Source organism: Lepisosteus platostomus, chromosome 17 (genome assembly GCF_059453375.1).
Source record: "Lepisosteus platostomus isolate fLepPlt1 chromosome 17, fLepPlt1.hap1, whole genome shotgun sequence".
NCBI classification, from domain to species: Eukaryota; Metazoa; Chordata; class Actinopteri; order Semionotiformes; family Lepisosteidae; genus Lepisosteus; species Lepisosteus platostomus.
Window position 1 is genome coordinate 6,126,915 of NC_142627.1, and position 18,111 is coordinate 6,145,025.

Genomic DNA, 18,111 nt, shown 5'->3' on the forward strand with positions numbered 1-18,111 from the left:
CTGACAGTAAATGCTCTGCATCTTAATAGGACATCAAACAGGAAGTGAGAAAAAATAAAATACACTTTCATAAACTTTGCACAAATTCCTTACTAACTTACTTAACTTACTTGTTACTTAACTTATAACAACTTTAAAACCAGCCTAATTGTGTCTGTGGACTTAAATCTATTAACTGGTAGTGCTTGCTTTAGATCTCAAATGCACATATTAACATTAACAATAAAAAAGCACAATACAAGGGCGACAGTAGGTTGTTTTTCTGGCAGAGATGTGTACAGAGTTGCTGTTAACTCACAAGAAATAAAAGCACGCGATACAGAGAACTTCTGGTCTTCCTCATTTGCTTTTGAAGGAAAAATATTTTCAAAACATTCAAATAAAATAGAACAGATTAATACAAATACCATTGCAACAGCACGATGCATAAATGTTATTAGGCCCGTGAATGAAAGTCTTATTGCTTCCTTAAGTTTCTGGTTTGGTTTCTTGTTTCTCTTTCTGCTGTATGAACTAGAGACACATACTGTACAGTACTATCATTAGATACTTTCAATGTTCAACAGCCATTGAAGTGCTAGAACACTGCATTATGCACTGGCCTATCTGTGTATTAGTACTTAGATTAATCCTTTATATAATTAACACAGCTGAATGACACTCATGGTATTTTTTACAGACACTCACTGAGAACCATAACAGCAACACTACAGGTCAGTGTGGTCAGTGTACAAAGACTGTACACTTTTGAATTGCTAGAGTCTTGACATGTGCAAACATCATACATTGACACCAGGTCTCTAAATACCACTTGCTTGTGCCAATTATTAATTTCAGACTTCAGAAATCTTAGAATTAATGTTTGCAGAATGCTAAATATTGTATATGTATTTGCTTACTGTAGCAGAGAAGAATATTCGTGGAGTCAGACTGCAACGATGCAAAGTGTACTTGATGAAGTATGAATATACGGTTCTTTTATTTTAATGAGAAAGCAAGCACTTAAGTTACATTTAAATGCTTAAAATACAACACATTTCAAGTAACCTACCTACAAATGTGATATTCTTTTTAGAGCGTTTGTATTTGGTTAGAAATAAAGACAATGAAGAGATATGTTTTCAGAACTTGGCTTTCTTCCCACTGCAGTGCAGCTTACAGTCTCAACAAGAAAACAAGCTGGAGGACACTGAGGTGGTGATTTTGCCCAAGATAAACATTCTGAAATACCGAATAACCATTTCCACAGAGTCTCGCACTAAATGCCTTGTCCAAGAAGTGTCTCTCCAAAAACAACAAACACATTGTGATTCCCTGGTCAAGTGATGATTTCAAAGGCCATGTTTCGTTTTAGAACCAGTATCAAATAAATAATAAACACAGCTCCTTACCTGCATGGACATCATTTCATTTCTGAAATGATCAATTTATTGTCATTAAATTGATTTCAACACTTCATGCCTGACTTGACACTCACAGCTAGTGTAGTTTTCCAGTATACTGCTAAAACTGTCCTCTGAAACACCACACAAACCAGCCTGCGAATTATGCAAAACTTCAAATGGATGAGATCCATAAGGACACTTAAGTAGCAACAGTTTCTAGTACCCAGCGAATGGAAAACATGCACATTGATGCAAAACACAAAGACAAAAGCCTTTGTTCTTGCTAGGAACAGTACATAAAATAGCAAAGAAATGCAAATGGCTTCTGTAGATTTCTGGAAACAGCATGTCATCATCCCAAATAAATTAATAAAAGCAGATTCACCTCACCCTTTTGTACAGTATAAGCAATGTTGTTTATCATATCATGTGCACATATCTCTTCCTACTGCAAGCATAATGCCCTGAATATTTCTCAGAGCTAGCTCCATTATGCAGTATATCAGCTCCATTCCATTCTATTTGCACTTACTTTTTTTCCACACAGATTATATACAGTAGGTTTGCATGCATCCAAAGCAATTGTAATAATTTGCAATTTGCCAAACTTTACAATTGTAAAACCACACCTCTTCTACACTTATTCTAAACTGAGCCTCTAACACCTATTAATCAACTTCTATCTTAAGTGCTTCAGAGATTTGTTATCAATCCAGCTGTCATGTCTGCAAATAAAAATCTTGAGGTACTTGAAACTGGCTATTACTGCAAGAAAAAAGCTCCATCACACACAGACGTCCCCCAGTCTGTCTCTGTGTATACAATTAAGAAGGTAAACTGTACCATCTGAATGGGGAGGTATGCAAAACAAAAGCACGTTGTTAGGTTTCTGATGAAAAACAAATGATAGCTATTATATACAGAACATGTATATGAACGTACATAGACCTTGCATATGTTAATTGATGCCGCCTTAGACTGAGAACATTCTGTGCACATGAAGCAGGTGCAAATGAGAGGATTTTGTCCCAGACAGCAGGTAAATCCCTCAAATATGATATTTGCAGATGATGTAATTCTTAAAATTGTAAATAAGGTGATTCCAATGAAGATAGTGCACCTCCATCCACCTACACAGTAGGTGAAGGTTATAAATCGCTGTCACTGTCTGTCTGTAAACACAATAAACATTAAGAAGATAAAGATTCACCTAAAGAAGGCTTCACAGCCGAAATGTTGTGTTTTCTCTCTTCTCTTTTCAGCATGGAATAAACTTATTACTTGTTCCTTTGCAGACTACACATACTGACGCAGCTCCCCACCTGAACTACAATAAACATTATCCACTTCTATAATATAGAAGGAGAATTTATAATGCACAATTTCTCTTCTAGGACAAAAAATGTCAGTGGACTCCTATGGGCCAAGAACTTAATCTTTTTAGCGTGCTGTGACCTTGTCCTCTTGTCCGAAACCACTTCAGTACTAGAGCACTAACATCTTGCACATACAGTCATCCTTCCCTTGCTCCTCCTGCCTCTTCCCCTTCCCTCCCTGACTACAAGATTGCTCCCTATCTTTTGTGCAGGGACAATGCTAATCTTCTCCCTGTCATTGCAATGTTAGAACATGTGCTGCCAAGACGAGCACAAAGTACCAGTGGTCTAAACCAAATGCTAAGAGAGTAGCAATTAAAGAGGAAGTTTGCAAAACTTGACAAAAACAATCGGACAAAAACAACGACCATCCAGCTAGACTGTGTCGACAAGAATCCCTCAGGCTTCAGAAATGAGCTCATAAGCAGGAGACAGGTGCTTCACAGGAGCAAATTCAAGTGTTGTTATCTTGGCGAAAGCTCTTTAATTAATCGTTACACCTCTTCACCTCAACCAACAGGTAAAGTCTCAGATTGTCCTATGGTGTGTTAGAGGGCGTGGACTAAAGTACTGTTTTTTTTTTATAAATAAAAGAAACATATCTGTTTGTATATAAAGCACAATGATGAGTTTCTCTGGTGGGGTGGTTGTACATTTGAAAGAAAAGCTCGACATGCAGGCTTCTGGATATATAAGATAATGCCAAAACATTAAAAACTTGAATGGGTTCTTTTCACAGGTCCATACTGTCTGACATACTGTAAACTGCCTCCCTGATAGCAACTTCAGAAGTCCTTTTTTACACAATGTATGTAAAAATAACCTACTGATTCTTGTCTCTTTGATGCCACAATTCTCCCGTAATGTTCTGACAAGAGTCTGCGGTCTAAAAATGAAGGAAACAATGGAAATAATTGACCATTCTGTGCCAATCATTCACAGAGTGAACGCTTAGCACTGAGGGTCTCCCACACAGCTGCATGCTGCTCTGCTGTTGTAGGTGATGCCCACATGACACTCGGGGCTTTTAACAAGGACAATCGAGCCACATTCCTGTGGACAGACGTGTGCGATCTGGTGATGGCGGTGCCCATGCTGGTGGCCCTGGATGTTGAGGGAGTAATGTGATGGCACGAGTGATGTGCTTGAAACTCCTCCTGAGCAAGGCAGACGCCTTGCCAGAGTGGGTGCAGCAGCCCCTGGGCCACCGGGCAAGGAAAAGGTTTTAATTGAATTTAATTTAATTGCTTACACTTATATAGCGCTTTTCTGGAACCTCCACTCAAAGCGCTTTACAGGTAATGGGGTCTCCCCTCCACCACCACCACCAGTGTGCAGCCCCACCTGGATGATGCGACGGCAGCCATAGTGCGCCAGAACGCTCCCCACACATCAGCTATTAGTGTGGAGGAGAGCAGAGAGTAATGAAGCCAATTCATAGATGGGGATTAATAGGAGGCCATGATTGGGAAATTTGGCAAGGGCGCCGGGGTTACACCTCTACTCTTTTTGAGAAACGCCCGGGGATTTTTAATGACCACAGAGAGTCAGGACCTCGGTTTTAAGTCTCATCCGAAGGACGGCGCCTGTTTACAGTATAGTGTCCCCATCACTATACTGGGGCATTAGGACCCACATGGACCACAGGGTGAGCGGCCCCACTAACACCTCTTCCAGCAGCAACCTTAGATTTTCCCAGGAGGTCTCCCATCCAGGTACTGACCAGGCTCACACCTGCTGAGCTCCAGTGGGTTGCCAGTTGTGAGTTGCAGGGTGATATGGCTGCAGCTGGGATTAAGGGCCTTGCACAGGGGCCCAACGGAGTAGGATTCCTCTGCCGGCCACAGGATTTGAACTGGCAACCTTCCAGCCACAGGCGCAGATCCTGAGCCACAGAGCCACCACACCTGCATTGGTACACTCACTGAGCAAGCCACCGAACTTCTCCAGACGAGGCCCTATTGTACATACATTTTGTTACCAAGAGGTTACTTGATCAGGCCCTAGCTCTGCCACTGACTGACCAGTGACCGGTAAGATAAGGTAAGATCTTGTAAGATAAGATAAGATAAGATCACTTTATTAGCCATATACAAATGCATTAGGAATTTGTCTTTTAGCATACCCCAGCTTGCTCTCCATGAGACACACAGACAGGAAGAGAAGCTTGGGGTCAGAGCGCAGGGTCAGACATTTATACGGTGCCCCTAGAGCAGCTGGGATTAAGGGCCTTGCACAGGGGCCCAACGGAGTAGGATTCCTCTGCCGGCCGCAGGATTTGAACTGGCAACCTTCCAGCCACAGGTGCAGATCCTGAGCCACAGAACCACCACACCCGCATTGGTGCACTCACTGAGCAAGCCACCGAACTTCTCCAGATGAGGCCCTATTGTACATAAACGCAGCAACAGTTTATTGCTAGTATACCTACTTTTTTTACAAATTGTTCTGGTTATCGTCCATTTCTAAATTGCGAATTATGTAGTGTTATTTGACAGTTTAACAGTTTCATTATTAATAGCACAGAGGCGTGGGCTTTCAAAATCACGGATGAAATGATATTATTGCAAATAAATGCATCCTTGCTTTAGGTCATGACAAGACTTTTCAATCGAAAGAAAACATGTATAAGCACACAGGAGAACAAAAGAGATTTATGACATGTTTTTTGTAGTCACAGCAAGTCGCAGATGAAGGTAATGTGTTTGCACAGATAGTTAAGTGGCACTGAGCTGACTCAGTGGCTGGAGAGCATGATTAACTGACTGATTGACACAATAATATCACCTCATCAAATATGATTTTTCACAAGCTCACATTTAATTAAATCCATTAATCAACACCCCTATTTTCTTAGTAATAATTGTTTTTTAATGCACGGATCGACCTGTGCTTGTTAACACAGAAAGCAAAATAATTAATTTTTAAGGAAAAGTACAGTCAATAACAGGGTGATTCTCTGATAATTATTATCAGAGCAGATGCATTAAAGGATGCCGTAGGGAGTTACTTGTCGATACTATGTTGAGACACCAGGCTAGCATAGCTACAGTAGACGTTAGGTGTGACACCAAACCCATTACTGTTTTCCTAGCCCATGGCTCACTGGGTCAAAGGGGCTGACATGCAATTCATTCACCCTTATTTCACAAGGTTACAATTACAGGAAGCAAAAAACAACTTTCACCATAGCAGTTTCATCAGCTCCAAATCTTATGAACTGTAGGCTCTTGAATAAGTTAACACAGGATGTTAGATCTATAGATTTAAGGTTTATTGCCCTTTTCTATCGGTATCAGTACATACTATTACTACTATTGCAACTAATCATCATCATCCTTTTGAACTGTATTAATACAATTTCGACAAGAGCTTCCAGCTGTAAAAAACTACAATAGCACACATTGCTGTGTAGTGAGTACATATCCAGCATTGTTCCACTTGGGGAAGAAAGCAAACTGCAAAAAACAAGAGTCACTAATTAGACCAGCAGCTGCCCTGATGCTGAAAAGGGGCTTTTAACTTGTTCTGTGGGTATCTGAACATGAATGAATGAAACTGAAAAATGACTGGACAGCTTAATCCAACTAAAATGACCATGTTAAAGGATATTAGAAAGATGAAACATTTCACTGTCAGCAGTCATGCCAAGGAAGCACAGAGTGATGAAAGACAACAGCCCAGAGATAAAAATAACACATTCCGTGTTCATATTGCAGGAAAAGAAAAAATATTTCAATTAATACGTTTTGTTGTTTTCCCAAGGCCATTGAGAAAATCAGATGCTGAGATGCAGAATTCGGCATGCAGAGTTACAGCTGAAAAAGCAATGACTCAACACCACAGCATCTAGAAAGGCAACTGAATGTCAGTTCTGAAGGGGAGTTGCCCATTACAGCATACTCGCTGCAGAAATGGTATCAATATTCCACAGCCTGTACTGCTGCTCCAGCCTGCAATGGAGCAGTTTGCACCCAAATGTGTAGATTCCACATTGGAGAGCTGTATTACAATAAGATTTTGCAGTTCTCCCAAACCAACACTACACACAATGTTAAATGATTTATCCTAAAAACATTACGGCTAATTAAACATACAGTAGGTGTAAGCAGACCAATCATTTAATAGAAACGCTATAAATACTTTCCAAAACACTCAACACACCACAGAACTAATTATTGTGCAACACCTAAGTGGCAAAACCTGGAGCTTTACAATTAACTACTTAAAATTGTTAGGCCATCTATCTGAAAGATTAAAAACGTAATCACAGTACCTTTTGCAAACCACCGTATATACTGTATATTAATAATAATAATTGCTTACACTTATATAGCGCTTTTCTGGACACTCCACTCAAAGCGCTTTACAGGTAATGGGGATCCCCTCCACCACCAGTGTGCAGTGTTATTAGGAGGGCATGACTAGTAAGGAATTTGGCCAGGACGCTGGGGTTACACCCCTACTCTTTTCGAGAAACGCTCTGGGATTTTTAACGACCACAGAGAGTCAGGACCTCGGTTCTATGTCTCATCCGAAGGACGGCACCTGTTTACAGTATAGTGTCCCCATCACTATACTGGGGCATTAGGACCCACATGGACCACAGGGTGAGCGCCCCCTGCTGGCCCCACTATATTAGCTATAATATTAATTTCTAATCACCTTTTCATCTTTTGAACAATCAGCTCTAAAAAGGACCCAGTCTGCGAAAGTTCCATCTGGAAATCCTCATTTCTTTCAGATACTTTGGCTCAAAAAGCAAAAAAAAGAGGTTTAAACTCATATTGATGACAATTATGGGTTAGACACAGTACTAATTAACTACAGTATGTTTAACATCTGTAATACTACACTCCTGGCTTGCTGCTTTCTCTGCAATTCTTAATTTGAGAACTGATCTCTGTTGTGAACATGATGACTGTCAGTAGTCTTAATCCTGGAGGGGCTCTCCGTCAGTCCTTGGAGCTGGAGGCCCACATACCTGCTGGGTTCTGTTCCTGCTCGGCTCTCAGCTACACTACACAGGTGAACCCTTAACTGACTCAATAACAGGATTAATATGAACTGTTTCACAGTACAGCTCTTACTCATGCTGGAGGTGTGCTTTTAACTATTGCATTTCATAAATAACATACAATTCCAAACTTTTCAGCAGAAAAAAAACTTGTTGCAGTGAAACAAAGACAAATGCTTCACAACGGTCAACTTGTTAGCTCAATTAAGGCTTCAACTAAGTAGTTAAGCACAGCTGAAACAAAAACCAGAAAGCATGTAGGTCTCCAGGACAGAGACTGGGAAACTTATCCTATTTTGCAGCGGAACAGAGTTGATCTTTAAAGGAGAATTGCAATGCCATTTTTATATTTCTGGGTTAAAAAAATCAGCATTAATGAGTGCATTTCAAACCGCAATAAAACTAAAATGTACTGAACACACTAACTTGTAAAACCTCCAATTTACACCACAAAATAATCTATTTTCTAGATATAGAAATAATACATAATTATGAAATCTAATTTCCAGGCATGTGCAGCACCATGTTCTGTGACTCAGGACAAGGCAAGAAACTTCCGGTGATGTGAAGCGACCCAGTTACACTGTAAAAAAAGCAGGCTTGGGAAGTTTAATCCAATAGAAATACTGCTCTCAATTTCAAGACAGTTGTGCCGACAAATACTTCTTGCTTGTTAACTTTTCATGCAGATCACAATGGAACATTTCTGCTCTGAAATACCTGCGGCACAACCTGTTTCTATTGGCTCGTACATCACATTACAGTAGTCACTACGGAGACTAGTGAGCTGGAAGGGCCAAGTCATGTTGCAATTCGGGGGAACTCGAATGTGAGTTTGCGTCAACACGGCGACTAACAGTACTTTCGCAAAGCCCACGACTCTGTGCTTCATTCAAAATTTGTACATTTCTTCTATAATGTTGATGGACTTATTTTCTTACAAGACTTAATAACCGGTCTGAGAAATTGGGACTGCAGTTCCCCTTTAAAACTTTAAATAAATGAGTTCACATAATTAGGGTTAATAAGTGGAGGCTGCAGTTCAAGGGCACTGAAATTAGCAACAAATCCTCAGTGACGTTTTGGGTGTTTGTGCACCTCATGCTGACAGATACTAACCTGTCAACATTGTCAAATGCACCTGAAATGCTTTGAAACATTTCACCACAACTGGAAAGCTTGCTTGGTTTGCTAAAGGAAAAACACACTCCCACATGACTAAATTCTTGAAGAACTTACAGCTTTGGATGATAGTTCACAATTTTCATCATAGGGATATTATCACTGATAAATGTTTCTATATGATTACTATAATATTCCCAATTACTACTGATATAGTCATTTTTTTTCTTTTAGAAACACAAAAGACAATATTACTACACTTTGAATTATTTTTTACCACCAAATGCATCAACTGCGCAACAGTCATATCTGTCCCTCCTAACTAGGGCATACTGTGTAATTAGCCAACAGATAATGTGTTCATTACTTAATTAATCTTTAGATGAGATTAATTGGTGTGGCTAAAACAGCATCTGGAGATTTCAAGCTCAATTCCATAGAGTAGGATCCGCACTTTGGTCTCCCAGGTACTTTTTTCTCAAAATATCTCTGTGCTCACAGACCTCTGGTCTAGCAATGAAACTAATTCATGTACACCCACTGGCCAAAACACTAGGAACCCCCAGTCAAATGAATAGATTGTCTTGGTGAGTTGACAATGTTTTCATCACTTTTCCTGGCCAGAACAATCCCAGTCCTATCGAGAAATGGTACAACCTGCAGTATGGCATGTGAAACTCAGTTCTACACATACAATCTCAACTGAGTGAGGCCCTGTTGGAGGAATGGGATGGGACTTGACCACCAATGTATAAAAATGTTGCGAAATACAGTGGACTATTGGCACCCATTGATAAATTTGAAGAAAAAAAGAAGTACGGTATAAAACAAATAATGAGTTCATTAATGTTAAAATATATTTCCAACATAAGGAATGAATTATCCTGAATTAAGGATTCAACAGAATCCACTAAGACAAAAAATTGATTGCATCATAATAGATTATATTTCCTCAAAATATTATATAATAATATTAAACGATTATTGGCACCCCTGTTTTCAGTACTTGGTGGAGCCTCTCTTGGCAAGGATAATGGCAGTAAGTATTTTCCTGGAATGCTTCATCAGGTTGGTGAACACATTGGGAGGGATCCCAGACCGTTCCTCCATGCAGAACCTTTCCAGATCCTGGAGGTTTGTAGGTGTGGGCTTGTGGACAGCCCTCTTCAGCTCAGACCACAGGTTTTCAGTAGGGCTCAAGTCAGGGGACTGAGACTGCCATGGCAAAACCCTGATTTTCTTTTCTGTCAACCATTTATTTGTTGAGTTTGAAGTGTGTTTTGGATCATCTCTCATGTTGAAAGACCCACTTGCAGCCAAGAGGCAACCAGGTTTTTTGGCCAAAATATCCCGGGACTTTTGAGAAATCATGATGCCATCGATCTCATAAAGGGGCCCAGGAGCACTGGCAGCAAAGCAAGCCCAGGGCATCAAAGATCCCCCAACATATTTTACAGGAGGTATGGTGCTCTTTTCGGTCTCTTCTTACACCAACCATACCTGTGATGACTGTGGTCAAAAAGTTCAATTTTGGTCTCATCTGACCACAGCACCTGCTCCCAGTCAATGTATCAATAGCATTAGGCAAACTCCAGGCTCTTCAATCTGCTCCTTCACAACAGTAGGGGCTTTCTCCTGGCCACCCTTCCAAACAGCTTGTTGGCATGGAGGTATCGTCTCATAGTCGTTTTTGAGATGGGATGATCCCACGATGCACACAATCCTTGTTTTTCTTTCATTGAAACCTTTGGTTTCTTCCTTGCCATCGTCACCATCCTTGTGCGTGGGGACAAGATGGGCTTGCATCCTCTTCCTGGCAAATGAACCACTGTTCCAGTGGTGTTTAATTTTTAAATGATTGCTCTGACAGTTGATATTGGTATTTTAAGGTCCTACTTATTTTTTGGACCCGTTATTTGGTTTGTAAAGATGAACAGCGGTTTGCCTCATTTCTGTTGTTAGTTCTTTGACCTTCCCCTTGCTGATGGATGACAAAAGGTTTTTCTGTGCGCTTTTCGTCATTTGTATACCCCTAGGGAAACAGGAAGCCACTAAAGTACACACATTAGTTCCTTAAGAAAAAAAAACTGAACTCAAACAAGTAAAAATATATTATTTTTTCAGATGTGTTTGACTGTATTTGAAGGGATCTTGAAGGGTGCCAATCATTTGGACGCCTATGTTTTTCAGGTAAAACAGCATTTCTTGCTTACAATTGAACCTTGAAATGAAAAAAAGCTTTAGATTACAAGGACAAGTATTCGCCTAACATATGAGCATTAAATATCTGTCATTATCTACGTGTTTTATTTTATGATATTTGTTTTCTTTATATTTATCAAGGGGTGCCAAAATCTGCTCAGGCTGTTCTTTGCTTGTAGACGATCAAGGCTTTATTTGGTAGGGTATTCCATATATTTTATACAGTGAATAGAGGTGAGCGACACGAAGGGGGATTCATGGGAAGGTGAACTCACTGCACAGATTAACGAATGTCTTTGATGTGGTCAGGCAGGAGAGTCATGGCGCTGAGGCGAGCAGCTGGACGGAGAGAGGACGGAAACTCAGCAGTGGACGAACGTCATCTCCACCAACCAGGCGTCACGCCATCCCCGGCCAGGAGCTGGACAGCGTGGAGGTTCTGGAGCTGCGGTGCGGACTCACAGCCTAACGAGAGGAGCACACATCACGGAGGGGGCAGAGGACTCCTTCAGAAAACCATGTCTGAAAAACAACAAAGCCAAACCGTCTGCAAAATGTGGTCAGGGTTAACAACTCTGTAGATATGGGGGCTCACTGCTCAGGGCTTTGTGTCCTCTGGTTTTTGTGCTAACCTCTGTGGTCCGTTAAACATTTAACCAAAAGAAGTGTTAAATTAGACACCTACAGTGCCTTGCATAAGTATTCAGATCCTGGCACTGTTTTTACAAGTTGTTGTTTTAAAGCTTGGAGTCTAGACACTTTGGATTATAAATTAATATATATTATATATACAACCCACTCCACACATCTAAAGCAAAAAAAATAAAGAAAAAAGATCATTTACATGAAACAAAAGTGTAAAGGTTGTGATTGTATAAGTTTTCCGACACTTTGTTTTGCCAAAACATAATTTATTTAGGTGCACAAACCTACAGGAACCTCAATGAGCCACACATTTAATTAAATGGTCTCTGTTAGTAATAGCGGTTCTCTTGATTTCAGAACAAAAACACCTGTCTTTGTGAGGCTTCTTGGTCAGTTACTGAAGTTCAAACAAAAACTCAACCAAAAATAGCAAGGAGCTTTTAAACTAATTCAGGGATACATTCACTGCAAAGCACCGATCAGGAGAAGGGTACAAAAATACCCCTGAATGACTGAGCACAGATGTCTCAATTATCGAGAAAAGGAAGGTGTCTTGTACCAGTCAGACACTTCTCTCCAAGCTGAGCAGCTGGGCAAGGAGGAAACTTGTGCCACTGGGAGGCCAGTGACAGCTTTAAAAGAGCTACAGAGTGCTCTGGTTGAGATGGGAGAAAATGTGCCTCAGTCAACAACAAAAAAACAGTCAGACAACGAAATCCCAGTCACTCCACAAAACTGGACTCTGCAGCAGAGTGGAAAACCATCTCATATGCTGCGTTTCGCAAGAAAACACCCGAGTGGTTCTGCAAAAATATGGCAAAAGTTGTTGAGGTTGGATGATATCAAATTGGAACATTTTGGCCTGAGCGCAGGTGATAAACTACGTTCGGCACAGAGCAAACATACAGCACATCTCCCATTCAACACCGTCTCTACAGCCTATCATGGTGGTGGCAGCTTCATGCTTATAGCGATGCAAAGCATTTGCAAATACTACAGGGAACACTGCTTCAGTCTGCTAAAGACTAAAGACTGGGATGAACATTCACCTTTCAGCAGGAGAGAAAGAGTGAGGCTTAAGCTAAAAGGTTGCATATGAATAAGAAAGTGAATGTCTCTCGAAGGACCCAGTCAAAGTCCTGACTTGAATCCTATGAGAGCCTGTGGAAGGGATTGAGAACTGCTACCTGTAAGTTATCCCCAAGCAACTGGAGACAGCTGTAGCAAATCTGTCAAGAAGAATGGGCCAAAAATTCCTGTAAGCCGGAGTACATAGTTGGTAGGGTGACCTAAAGTCTTGTGGCTGTAATTGCTGACAAAGGTGCTGCAATTCACAAGTCTCAACACTTTCATTTTTTTCTCTTTAGTTTTTACTGACACTTACTGTAGCTTATCTTACCTGCAGAAATCTTCGGTGTGAGCATCCATTGACTGTGATCAATTTTGGAATTTCACAAAATGAAACACCATAGGAAGAGTCTAAATACTTTTGCAAGCTCACCGTGTTTAGGGTTTTTCTTAAAAGTTTTTTACTACTGATTATACCGGACATCCACGACGCTACAGATAAGTTATCTATATATCACATCAGACTCAGGTTAGAAGTGTTACAACTATGAATATTTAAAATTGTACACAAATATGCATACAACTATGAATTTGGTTGAAATAAAAAACTGATGACACAATTCCCTCTGGAACCTGAGTTTGAGACCACTCCCATTGATGAAACCTTTTGTAATTCATTATTTCTGTTGGGAAATTGCATAGATCCTTACAAACTTCAATGTATTTTTTCTTGTGCTAAAGAAATCTTCTCCACATAGCTGCGCAAGAGCCAAGTAATCAGATCACTGGAAAGTAAATAGGAGGAAATACTTTATCTCATGAATCTCATGAAGTTCCTTCTATCACTCTCTGCCAAACAGTCCTCTAATGAAATCTGGCCTCTACCAAGAGGCAGAAGCCCCTGTTTTAACTAGTACTGGATATCAGATATTACAGGTTTCATTTCCACTTCTTATAAACATGTCTTGTTAGATGAGGATGAAGTCCTGTTGTCTGATTTGTACTTGAAGCTACAGTACACCTAATGATTAATTCAGCTCTTAAAATGTTAAAGATCTGGTGCAAGAAAAACATATCACAAAAACTCTTTGCGCAAATTTCATAATTAACATCAAAAGATCTTTGGCAGCTCCTGGCCCTCATTTGTAGCAGCACTTGCAAAACAGATTAATATACAGTAGCTCATATTAACATTTATAAATGCAGAAGTCATAATTTCACTTTGCTTTCAGTTATAGCAGAAAATAAACTTTAAGCCGATATTCAGACCCACTTAGGTTTAGCACATTGCTAGCCTGCAACTTGAGGGTGTTGTTTTGTTTGGCAGAAGAATTTTGCATTTGCTCAGTGAATCCTTCCATCAAGCAAAGGGTTTGCAATTTGTACTGTAGGTGTGTCACAATATGATAGGAGTGAGACCTTTGAGCTCAGAAGATAAGTACGGTTTTTGACCGTTCCTGTTCAATTATGATTAGAGCTCAGGGTGTTTTGAGGAACTTTGTGAATACCATTTTACACATCTGCTTGATTAAGCAGAATGAGGATACCTTAACTTTTTAAAATGTCAATCGTTGTCTTCGCTGGCTTTCGTATAGAGACAATGAATAAGACAGACGCTCTATGGGCAGTATGAATCTGCAGATGACTGTGTCATGGTAAGAATGATCACAAGAATGGCCCCTAAAAGCTTGTTTTATTTGCACAGCAAAAGCCTGGGGTAGTCTTTAAGACTGAACATGCAGCCTGAAGAACCAACCCACCAAAGCCAGAAGAACCTGAACACCACGAAGGGGAAAGATACATTTTAAAACTCCAGCAGAGTTTTAAACCTTCCAGCCCGATTGTCCCTTCCTGTGAGTCCAGGTTTCCACAGCTGGCACACAGTGGTCACTCTGGGGCTGTTCAGAAACCACTTTGCAAACCACAGTGAACAGAGGCTAGGCGCTGGTCAACGTGTGAGGTGAGAATCGGACCACAGCCTAGAGCCAGCAGGATTCTGATTGCGTCAGGTGCCTATCGGGCCATGTCGAGTTTTTCAGCAGGAAGGTTTCGTGATCAAGGCAGCCCAGAGCAAAAGGGTTGAATTCTCCTAGAATATGGGCGACCCGCCTCACACCAGCCTCAAAAGGAAAGTCGGAGCTTGACAACTAAGCAGAGCCGTAGGGTGGAATCACCACATATTTACCCTGATGACAGTTCATCAGTGTTGCCCACTGCTCCAAAACAAAACCAGCCTCCTCTCTAAATCGATATGTTACGATATCTGTAGGCAGGTAGGCAGGCGAAGACAATTTCTTCGACGTGACAGACCCCCAATATGATTCCAGTGAACCTAAATTTCCCACATTTCAGCCAGACGTGCCCGCTTACCAATACGATTAAACCACAACCCCGTGAAACGTCTATTTTAGGAACCGACAAATCGCCATAACATCGAAAAGAGAACTAATCCAGCGGTTTACGCGCTGGTGAAATTAATTGTAACGTGAATCTTTGCGGCTTTGTAAACTGTGGGCGTTTCGCTCTCTTTTTGAGACCAGGGGCAATGAATAAAAACGCGGCGTGCAAAATCGGTTCACAAATAAATTCTTTCCAGAAAGGAAGCCTAACAACGTGGAAAGAATTACACAAAAATACAAAAGTAGCAGAGAACCAGACCAATGCAGCGTTCACAAAAGGAGCTGAACATGCATTATCAGACACTTTCTGTGCGTGTGTGTGACACACTTGCCATCTCGATTCAGATTCTCGCTGCCGCTTCGCTTCGGTTTCTGTCACTGTATAATCCGAAGCACCTCGGCTAATTCACTGCAGGCATGACAGTACAGGCTCTGGAGGCACCCGACACACAAGACAAGGAGACATTCTGGTGCCGAAAGGCTATCTCCTCTTTTCACCGATAAAATCCCTCTGTTGTGCATTTTATGATATCTCCTGCACGACGAAAAAAGAGTGACATCACGGCATGCAATTTAGGAAAAAAAAGGCATATTCTCTTACCGCTTTGTTTCAGGCGACAGAATGCTGCCGTTCTTACTTTAAAGGTGTTTTTTTTTTTTAGTTATTGTTGGCTTGGCGTATCGTACGGCACAATCGCACGCTGCCGTTTAATTTCCACGAGAGATGTTTTTCTCCCATCCGCCCAACTTCAGCACCGAGCCAGCGGAGACGCACTGCGCAAGCGCGCCGCGTGTGTCGGCTCGGCCAGCCCGCAGCTGCAGGCAGGAGTGCGCAGACCGAGGTTTGGAGTGTCTCGGGGAGCCGGCAGGACGGGCGAATTACGAGATGTGCTGAAGAAGAATGAGATGAAATGCCTTTCCGGAGCTCTCCCACTCTTCTGCTGATGAATTAGAATGCCGCTGACATAATAATAAATAATTACATATACACATACATACACTCCGCTGAGCGGTGCGTTTGTGTACTGTAAATCTACTACAGGTTGTGCACGATAAAACATTATTTTAGCACCGCACCTCACATGATTGTGGATTAACGCCTGCTTTCGGCTATCCATTTTACGTTTGTACTTGCCTTTTCAGGCTAGCGGCCCAGCAATGTAAATAGATCAAAGTGCAGTTGTTTGTTGGAAATAGTCATTATTGTAATTAAGGGTTCATTGGCGATCACATTTACCACCTCTTTTAAAGTGCTGTTTGGAAATGCTTTAGTATGGCAGGCAAGAGCTGGCAAGAGTCCCAGTATATTCTGGACTACAGCTCTGAAACTGGGACCCTCAGGGCTCCTGTGCATCCTCAGAGACAACTCAGCAGCCAGGCGCACTATGGCTGCCATCTCATCATCCAGGTGGGGCTGCACACTGGTGGTGGTGGAGGGGATCCCCATTACCTGTAAAGCGCTTTGATTGGAGTGTCCAGAAAAGTGCTATATAAGTGTAAGCAATTATTAATTATTATTATTATTATTATTATTATTATTATTATTATTATAATAACTCTGTAAGAGCTGGGTGACACTTCACACCAAGACAGGAAGCCCAGTGAACAGGAGGCCTTGGCTTTAGAGCTGAGCGCTTCTGTAATTAGAACCAGTGGAATTTAGGTCTGGAAAAAAAGCACACTGGGCTTGTTTGTTCTGCTAGTACGGTTCTGGCAGGTCATCTAGTTAAAGGGTTGAGGTGTTTGGAGTGAAAGTCTTATCACACAGCAGACATCTTTGCTCATGGGCGCTGCTTCTGTTGCTCTGTACAGTTCTCTCGGCCTGCTAACTAACAACCAGCTGCTGCTGTTGTGATTTTTTAAATCGGTCTTTCTGGGGACTTGAGGCATTCCCCTATTTTGCGTTAAGACAGTATTTGCTTGGTGAGCCCATATAACAGTATACCGCTGAGCTGGAGGGATTGAGATACTGGGGTTCGGCCCTTTGCGTGCCCCCATCTTCTCCTTCCTGCTTCTTCTCCCACCAGCTACGAGGTCCACATCCCACGCAAGTGATCACAGGAACCTCCTGAGACGTCCCCTTCAAGCTATACTGGGAGGTCTGAACACGAAAAGTCCTGCCACTGTCCTGAGCGGCTCAGGCAGTTTTCCCTTGAGGTTAACAATGACCAGACGCAAGCCTGGGCGATCACAGATCTTGGGCCTGGGACTGATTTAAAGACCTGTGTCCACTGGTTTGCCAAGGAGTGACCTTGCCGGACAATAATTCATAATTCAGTCCAGAGGAACTTGGAAAGAATGACCCCGGCAGATGCATACAACACAAAAATATCCTTCTGAGGAGCATTTCAAGCAACTCTGTTTGGCAGTGAAAAGCTTCTGGAGCAATGCCTGAAGTAAGCATTGTTTGCACAAAGTCGATGATATTTGAGGAGACTGTGTGGCCCTAGTAGTGCTTGGGTTAAAATATGGTATGTAGTATGTGACACACTCCTCATCCTCAGGTACACACTACTTAACATACAGAGTGTCTCTTGTGGTGAGCGGAATTCCTATGGCAACATCGTGCTCAACTTTGATCTTATTACAGCAGAATGCCATACAACTGTACAAACAGGTACCATCACCTGTGCCAAAGAAACACGCTACAATATGTCAAATGCGATAACCACTGCGCCTTAGGAGTGCCGGAGCACTGAACAAGTGGCTCACAGGGCGGCTCGAGGGCAGGAGGGTGGGAGGAATCTGTCCGCACTTCTTCACTCTCTCCTGTGTGCGGCTGCAGGTTTTGTAGCTGTAAGCCAAGAGATTAAGACACACGTAGACTTGGCTATTCTGAAATGGGACAGGTGAAAAGCAAACATTTGTGATTGTACATTTCTAAAAAAACAATGTCT

General features: G+C 41.6%; 1 protein-coding gene and 1 pseudogene across 3 annotated transcripts in view; both read right to left on the bottom strand.

Moving 5' to 3' along the window:
• The window catches only part of rgs17 (regulator of G protein signaling 17), a 36,823-nt gene extending 20,753 nt beyond the window's left edge, over positions 1–16,070 (bottom strand). The window contains exons 1-2 of one of the 3 annotated variants that reach the window (XM_088609792.1): positions 15,816–16,070; positions 11,378–11,567 (exon numbers count right to left, since the gene is read on the bottom strand). Coding sequence is in view for 1 of the 3 variants with exons in the window: in XM_088609790.1 (XP_088465916.1) it covers positions 1,392–1,406 (15 nt within the window). In the remaining 2 variants the exon portion in view is untranslated. Of the gene's footprint in view, positions 1–1,391; positions 1,747–11,377; positions 11,625–15,815 lie in introns of those variants that run through there. The other 2 variants (XM_088609791.1, XM_088609790.1) reach the window with 2 other exon arrangements.
• LOC148645989 (U6 spliceosomal RNA) lies at positions 2,966–3,035 on the bottom strand (annotated as a pseudogene).
• Positions 16,071–18,111: the final 2,041 nt, after the last annotated feature.